General features: G+C 30.9%; 1 protein-coding gene across 2 annotated transcripts; it reads left to right on the top strand.

Annotated features, from left to right (window-relative positions):
* The first annotated feature begins 5,424 nt into the window (after positions 1–5,424).
* On the top strand, positions 5,425–7,674 carry LOC126837398 (chromobox protein homolog 3-like). Of its 2 annotated transcripts, none has more exons than XM_050571310.1 (2): positions 5,425–5,621; positions 6,854–7,674. In XM_050571310.1, exons 1-2 carry the CDS (start codon positions 5,551–5,553, stop codon positions 7,296–7,298), a joined length of 516 nt encoding a protein of 171 aa, XP_050427267.1. In that variant the 5' UTR covers positions 5,425–5,550; the 3' UTR covers positions 7,299–7,674. The 2 variants fall into 2 exon arrangements, 1 of the variants encoding a protein (XP_050427267.1); XR_007685512.1 differs by lacking the exon at positions 5,425–5,621 and adding an exon at positions 5,795–6,037 and having other exon boundaries at positions 6,854–6,977.
* Positions 7,675–8,809: the final 1,135 nt, after the last annotated feature.

The following is an 8,809-nucleotide window of genomic DNA, read 5'->3' as shown; positions in this document are numbered from 1 at the left end:
GGTTGCCAATTTTAATATGCCGACAAATTTGTTTATATGAAATAATATTGAGTTTTTCTAGTTATAATTCTACTTTTAAAGTTATTTTTTCCGAGTTAAGGCGAATGTTTGATAAATAATGACTGTCGTAGAAGTTATTTTCTAGCGTATCTATTGAACGGATTTTTTTTTTTTATGTAAGGCTTACTATTTTTTCTATGGGGGATAAAAGGCCGATTTTCGATTTATTAGAAAAACTATAAAAAAAGTGTTAATATAAATACTTGTAAAATTTGTTTGAAATAAGAAATCGGCCTTTTATCATCATAGAAAAGATGTTAAACTATATAACAGAAAAAAATTGCTGAACTCTGTTCGGTAGGCACTTCAGAAAGTGAAGAAAGTAAAAGACTTCGCTTTTTAGTCTTTATTTGTTTAAAATTTGTTGCTTTCCGTTCCCCTTGTGTTTTATACTTTTTTTATAATCTAGATGTATGTAAATATATAATCAACATAACAGCTTAAGATTTCACAGAGAGAGAGAGAGGTTTTTTATAATTATATATTTTTATTGCGACTTAATATAGATATATACCTAATTAGAAAACCAATTGAGGTCAAGCGTCTCAATCAAGAAAATCATAACAGGAAAGCTGAAAAACCTAGAGGTTGCCCAAAGTTAATAATGAAGGTTAGATTCAATAAAAAATATATGTATATATATATAAAATATACATATTACGTAATATATATTATATATTATTATTATTTTTCTAAGTTAGGGTAGACGAAATCAGGTTAAACAAACTGGAGGAATATAAGCAAAATTCATTCGTGGACTGACAAAACTCAAAAAGTAGAAGATATTTCTTTACTAGGATAAGAAAAAAAATATTTTAATCGAGGGAAGAAGGTTAAGAAAAAAATGCATACTTTTCTCTCTAATAAGAAATTTTTTATTTTTTTTAAATAAATATATTTTTCCGAATCATATAATCATTCTACACATAAAAAAAGAAGTTTAAAACACAGTTTTTTAGACCTCTTCTAGATAGTTTTCTAGATTCTTAAAAAAAAACATTTTAATGTGTAAATTATTTGTCCAATTCAACCTTGAATATTACAAAAAGAAGAAAAGAGTGGTCTTGTAACAGAGTAAAACCATCGAACAGACACAGAAACATTATAAAACTAATACCTTCTCAGCTATCGCATAGAAGCTACAATTAACTAGTTAATAACACTATTACAGTAAACATCTGGTGCTGATGGTACGCTTAGCGTGTACCCTTAAGTCTTAACTAGTAGGCACCGCATTGTCTTAGAAGGCCAAACGCACAAATTAAAAAAAAAACGCGTTTTCTGTAAGAAAGTTCAGTGTGAATTTTGCCCGAAACTACATAACCGAACCCTTTGTATTGTTAGTAGTGTTGGTTGTGCTATCAAGATAATCGGTGCTAACTCGATGAAAATGAGCACTCAAATCTTATCGCCCGAATATAACTAATCAACAAGAGTGATAAATGGGGAGCCATATAACCTCATCGCAATTACACCCGACTAATGAGAACTACAAGAACAGGAATTTTATGGCGACCGTACCGATTCGAGTATAATTACAAAACGGCGCTTGGGCTGTACGAAAGCTCATTGATTTTTATTAGAGGCTTGTAATTTTCGGCGACGTTTGAGTACTTATAAAAAAAAAAACTTAGTTAAAACTTCAATCTTTGTAGCGTCGGACGTGTCTGTTGCGTTGTCGTCATAGGCTGGCAAGTGCACGGTTAAAAAGGAGGGCGTCGGCTTCTGTGCAATAATGTTCGAAGAGTACAGTGTAAATAAGAAAGAAAAAAAAAGTAACGATCCAGGGAATACTACTTGCGTTATTAACTATTCACGAATCGCCTACTGTGCCGAGCATCACGTTTTGACGGTTCTCGAAGAGGGAAAAAGTAAAGAAAGAGAACGAAAATCGATTGCGAAAATAAAATGAAAGTCGGACAAAACCTCCATGTGGCCGGTGTTGATACAAATAACATATTATAGGTACCTGCGTTTATTGGGTGTGAGTCAATATTGATACTATAAACGGAGAAGCCGAGGTTGCCGTGTAGTTTTGGCTTAGGTACGTAACGTGTATGTGTATATATATATATATATATATGTATACACATTACACATACATTTTATTACCTATACACTATGTATAGGACAGGCTTAACCGCTGATCAACAACCGACCCGCATCGAATTTAAATTGGTAATTCAACTTGGCTATATAAGCTGTCATTCGCGCGCCTTTAGCGATCCAAACAACCCCAAAACCGACATTGCGGCTCGACAAAGCCAACCCTTCAATTAATTTACGGCTATACACACTACACTATAATATATATTCGAGTTAACCATCGATTCGGTATTAAAAATGCAATCAATTGGCGACCGACAACCTAATGATTGGTTTTTAACTGAAATTAACTTAATTGATGACATACCTATTATAAAGGTCATGGAAATCATTTTAACGGTATGGCGACGATAAACAAAAAATACAGTTTGGAAAAACTACAATGCTTGGCCAAAGCGGATAGTAGTGCAAAATGTATTCGAATAATGAATATTGAATATAAAATTAAAATCAAGAACAACCCGACTGACTGGAAGAAACTTTTTATCATGAATAATTCTATTCAAATTACTTGAGAGAATTTATAATTAATGACAATCAATTTTTTAATCCTACATTTTTTAGCTTAAATGCGGAGCTGAGAAGGTACCTACTTGTTTTACAGTTATGTACATTTATTATTTATGTGTCTGGACTTACAAAAAGCTTATTAACTTGCGGGTCGATTTTTTCAAATAGTAAGTCTATAAAACAGAAATATTATAAAAAGTACTTTATTGGGCCAAACTTAAGACAATGTCAACACACACCACATTTTAAGGGGTTACGTAAAGGCAATTTTTGGAGTACAATACAGTGTTAAAAATTATTATGTGTTAATTAGTTATTAATTTTTATTTTGTGGAACCTTTTTTGTTATTTTACAATATTTTACAATATTGGACATTATTCAAATTTTTGTTTTTTTTTCCTAAAACTCTATCAACTTTTTTTACTTTTACGGTATCATTTTGACTGGTCGATAATTAGTTTTGGATAATTACTTTTAATGTTATTAAAGTTTAAAATTTAGGACAATAGAGTAGAGTAATGCGCGCAGATAAATATAATACTACACATTTTACACCTCCTATCTTATATCTTAAATTTTAATCAATGTTTATTTAATAAAATAGGTTAATTTTAAACATTAATAACTTAAAAAATAATTATCCAAAACTGGATTATCGACCAGTCAAATTTTCAGCAAACTATTCTTTATTTAAAAATGTAATTAAACATTTACGTTACCATAGAGGTTTTAAAACGGTTTTTGACGGTTAGGTTGTTTAAAGTTTAGAATCTGTATACCTAGGAATAATGACGTTAGAGTGTTGTGCAATACTATTAAAAAAGTCGGTTTGCCAGTCGTGTATAATTCAACCCGACAGAAGCTTCGTTATCGGATCAAAAGCGTTAACCCGGCTGGTCCTCGGGGACTTAAGTCTGTTGTTCAAGTTTGATTCTCGAATGGTCCTTAAAACGAAACTTATAAATAGATGTACTCCAACAAGCTAAGATGCACAACACGGCTACGGGCAAGGGTCGGTCGACCTTATCTCCTGCACCGAAGTTCCACCAAAGCACAAGCCTCGTCCTACTACCACCAGCTTGGATAACGCCATTACAACCAAAGCTAGATCTATATTATATAAATTAACACAGATAGGGCGTTTTATTTGCTACCGAGAGAGCTTTTGAATATTCAGTTATTTAAATAATCCAAAACCGTCGCCACACCGGTTTACCGTGTACAATATTGTGTGCGTGCGACAGTTAAATATTTGAAGGGCGGTCTGACTTCAAACCAATAATAATAATAATGATATCTAGTTGTTTGCCAATGCCTAAATGCCTTATGCATAATATATATTATGCTCGTACTATTGTCGGGATTTTGTTTTTAATTAGTCACGAGAATAAATTTGAAGAAAAAAAAACGTTTATTTTATATCTTGACTTTTCTGCGAACAATCTCTGCATATATATATAGACAATAATATATTGTTTTTTTCTCAAATAAAACAAAAATTTGACTCAGAAAGTTCGAAAAAAACCATAAAGGTCGCCATTATTGAAAATCCCCCTCAACTAAAAGAAATGTTTGATGATAATTTCTAGTGTAATTCTGTAGGGTTAATACACAGCTTAGCCCATCAACAAACTAAACATTCCCAATAAAAAAATTGACTTGTATGATCTTCTTCTTCTTCGCTTTCATTCTAACTCTGATCTTAACTATTTAGGGTAGACCCTCCTTGTCTTAAACCTTCACTTGACCCGATCTCCCACATCATCTTTGCATACACTAGTACTCCTCACATTATTCTTAATCGCGACCAACCACCATTTCTGCGGTCTTTCTCTTCCCTTCTTTTGTCCTACCAAACCGTACACCTAAGACTAATTTTATTGTGTTATCAAGTATCAAATGTGCGCATAAAAACTATTAAATACACCTACAAGTGAAAATTAGACTGAAGGTAGAAGATTTAAAATATGGTTAAAAAAAATAATAGTTTTTCTTAAAAAATCTGTAGTCAACATTTTTTTTTATAAAGGAAAAAAAATAGAGGCAATTGCACTTTGACTGTTGTAAATGTCCAAGTTGTGAGTGAAAAGTTATTTTTAAACATATTCACGATATTGTTAATATAATTAATGGGCAGACTTTCAACCCTAATCGTATCCTCCCACTAGAGTGTAGCTTTTACAATGCTTTTATAGATTCTACTAGTATTTCTATTATTCGTAGTTCCCATCGCGATTCGTCAAGCGTTTATTTGAAAGTAATCTTATCGCTTGCAATTGTAATAATTCCTGAAGAACTGTAATTTCACCGCCCCAATATGCCCTGAACCCACAGCAGTGTACAGCCTTTTTTTGGGGGTAAAACAATTCAACTAGGCAACATCATTCATGTCATCATCAAGTATGTTGTCTAGCGTTAATTCAATTCGAGAACCTGCGTATGTCCTACTATATAATCTACGGTGGGGGAAGTTGGCTATTTAATAGAAACTCGAATAATAATTATTATTTATTAAGTATTAATAGCATGTTATCTAGTAGACCGACACTCCAGGAACATACCGGAAAACGGTTGGAATATTTTTACACCACTTTTGACCGTATAACGTGTACCGCCATCTGATGGTTAAACGTGTAAGCTGCTGATATTTCTGATGTTGATAAAATGAAACAAGGGAATTTTCACGGGGATTTCTATTTTCCAAATAGTGGCAGCACCCGTTGGTATAAAAAATCAATGCTCACATTGACAATTGCCAGCTTTAGTTCAACTTCAACACCACCTGACGCACTGCCTTTGACCACGTTGACCGTCGTTTATTGTACCCACCTGGCCAACAATAATGTTGGACTACCGATTTTGATTTTTCCAAAATGCCACGCGTTCGCCACAAGCATCATCGACCAGACAGAATTTCTCAAAAAACCGACAAATCCGCCCACAGGTAAATCAAATATTATATATATTATTATTGTTCGTGGTATCGATCGGTGGGTGGGGTACAGTTGGAGGGGTAAGGGAGTGTCTATATATTATTATTATAATACTACTATGCTATTTATAAACGAAAATAGTTAAGTTTAATTATTTTTCATAACTATTAACGCGAACCGTTGGAAAATACTAAATCGCATTACACTGCATTTACTTGGTTTAATTTTTTTTTGTTATTCCAATCCCAAGCACTGATAACGACTGATAACGTCCACAATCAGTTGTATTGTTTGTTTGCGTACAGACCAATGAGTTAGTCTGTCTGTAGTTACATTGTGGTCGAGTGTTTGTGATGCCAGCACGTTCAATTGCCGTTTAATTCCAATATAATAATCTAAAATAGGAGGACTGTTTCTATACACTGATGTAAGTAACTGACTTTTATCAACCGAGCAAAGTAAACGTCGAGCACCTCTCGTTATGCTTCTACTAATTAAGACGCCATCAATCTGTACACAATGATTTATTTTCTAGGTTATTTTTCCCCACAAAAGACTCTACGCATTTTGTAATAATTTCAATAATATTTACCCACTCGATTGCGATAAATGTTGTCTGTGTTTGATGCAAAATTGACAATTTCATTACTATCACTAATATTTACTATAATATGTTGTTACTCACATGACAGCGACTTTTCATCTTTCCATAACGACCGTCTCGAGTAAAAAAATAGCCAATTCGCCGGACCTTTGAGCCGAGGCTTCAGGTCGCCAGCAAACATAACTTCTAATGTCTCCGAATCGAACCCGTACATGTCTGAAAAATATATTCACTTATAGTAACTATCACAAAGACGGAGACTGTTCTAAGCTTATGATAATCAACAGCCTGAAATTACAATAAAGATTACATACGACGACAACATGTAAATCGTTTAGTTAATACGGCCTACAAATATTGTTATTTTGGCGTTGGCGTACTTTTGAATAAGACGCCATATTATTATGTACACATTAATTTTTAGTTTTATTATTTAAATTCAACATTGCCTATACTAAATGGATTAAATAGTAATTTTCCACAAACCAACAGTATTTCTTTAGCATGTCACGTTATGTTTTGTCGTTTTCAATTATCCTCCACTTTTATGTGTGTCATTACAACTTTATTGAACAAACACAACTAACAAAATCATTATGTGTACGTATTTCTTATGTTTTTTTTGATTTTATGTTACAGAATATTGCATAGCGAAAAATCTCAAGAAGTATTCACTATTGAAAAAATTCTCAACAAATGTGTGGTATATGGTAGAATTCATTACTACTTGAAATGGAAAGGTTACGACTCCATTGATAATTCATGGGAAGCAAAAGAACATCTTGATTGTACTGATATGATAGAAGAGTTTGAAGCGAATCTAGCAAAAAAAAAGCAAACAATGGCAGTCGAAGAAAGTCAGCAACAATTGGAAAATACCAAAGACAACACAAATGGTGCATTTGACAATGGATTAGAACCAGAACAAATATTGGGTGCAACTGATTCCAACGGCAAACTCATGTTTTTGCTCAAATGGAAAGATGTCGAAGAAGCAACCCTTATTGATTCAAAAGTCGCTAACATCAAATGTCCTCAATTAGTCATTGATTTTTATGAAAAGAGAATTTCTTGGATAAAATAATTATAATAGAAATGTTTTCGGTAATCAACAAAAATGATCAATTTATTTATCAAAAGATGTTCTAAAAAAATTTTGAACATTTTAAATTAAGACTATTCTCAAATTGAAGAAGTATTATCATGTAACTGATAATGTTTTAGTTTTTAATTTTTTACTATTCACTAAAAAATATTTTGTAATTATTTAGTTTATTAAATCGAATTTTATTGTAACGTAATACCGTTTTAATTAAATTCATTTTTGGTTTTATAAGAATATTTTATTGCTTCATAAATAAAACTATTGCTTTCTTATAATTATATACATAGAGATTGCCTCTACTGCCTCTACAATTGTTTTGAATTATTATGCTATTGTGAACAAATTAAATACAAAAAAAACAATATCTATATGTTAAAAATTTTGTTTCAAGGAAATTATCTGAGAAAAATTAATTTTAAGTTTTACATTTATCATTTAAAGGTATTTAATAATATTTAATTTTGAAAGAAAAAATTGTAATTAACTGAAAAAATGTATTAAGTTGTGAAAAAAAATGTTTAAAGAATATTAAGATTTTACTAAAAAAAACTTTTCTGAACAAAGAATTCCAAAAACTATATTAAAAGTCTATTTGATTACGTAACTTACAAGAATGTTCAAAAAATGTTTTTATAAGACTACTTAATATAAATGTTCACTTTTAGTTATTCAAGACAATGTAGAAATTTATAATTTAACTTAAAACTTGTATTATACTTATTGAACTTTTTAAATATTTTACTTAAGTTAAAAAAAAAATGAGATCAGCTTTTCTAGACTCTAAATTTGTATGTTTTACCTACTGCACTTATTTTTTGTATAAAGATAATAGATCTCATTACAATAACCCTAATAAGTAGAAACAAAATATTGTAAGACTAAACTCATTTTTTGGCACTTTTAATTTTTTTTTTTGTATTTTATTAAGAGTGTAATTTTAATTTGTATGTGTAATTATGTTGTGTGTATACAAAAAAAAAATGATCTAATGGCCATTACGATAATATCTAATAGGTTATTATGTATCGCACATAAAAACTCATCATTGCTGTGCTGTTAGTATGATAGTTTGGACTCGTTGTCAGTGTTTGATGTTCTAATTATTTGGAAAATTATGTAAATGTCACAAATTATCTGACTGAGAAGTAAAATTTTATAAACTACTTTATTTTATACTAATATGTAAGTAGGTAGAAATAGTATTATTGTATAGTTCATTTTAAAACAAATATATACTCAACTTGATTAATACATGTGATAACTTGAATTGTTTATTATAATTACCCGACATAGTTTTACTTCCCAACCACAACAAAACTGAAAGATGAATAAACCAAATTGTGTATTTATATCCTTTTTAGAATCACTGAAACCGTATTGACATATTTTATTACATTTTAACACTCTGTGAGTAGTCAGACTAGGGTTAAGGTTACTTTGATAATAGCGATCAACAAATAAGGTGTAAAAGAACAAAACATAAAATGAAT

This window comes from Adelges cooleyi, unplaced genomic scaffold, assembly GCF_023614345.1.
Source record: "Adelges cooleyi isolate 19-005CV unplaced genomic scaffold, UGA_ACOO_1.1 ACOO_flye_CR_arks_rails_tigmint_CR_PRNA_106, whole genome shotgun sequence".
Lineage (NCBI taxonomy): Eukaryota > Metazoa > Arthropoda > Insecta > Hemiptera > Adelgidae > Adelges > Adelges cooleyi.
This window is presented reverse-complemented; position numbering and strand designations above follow the sequence as displayed.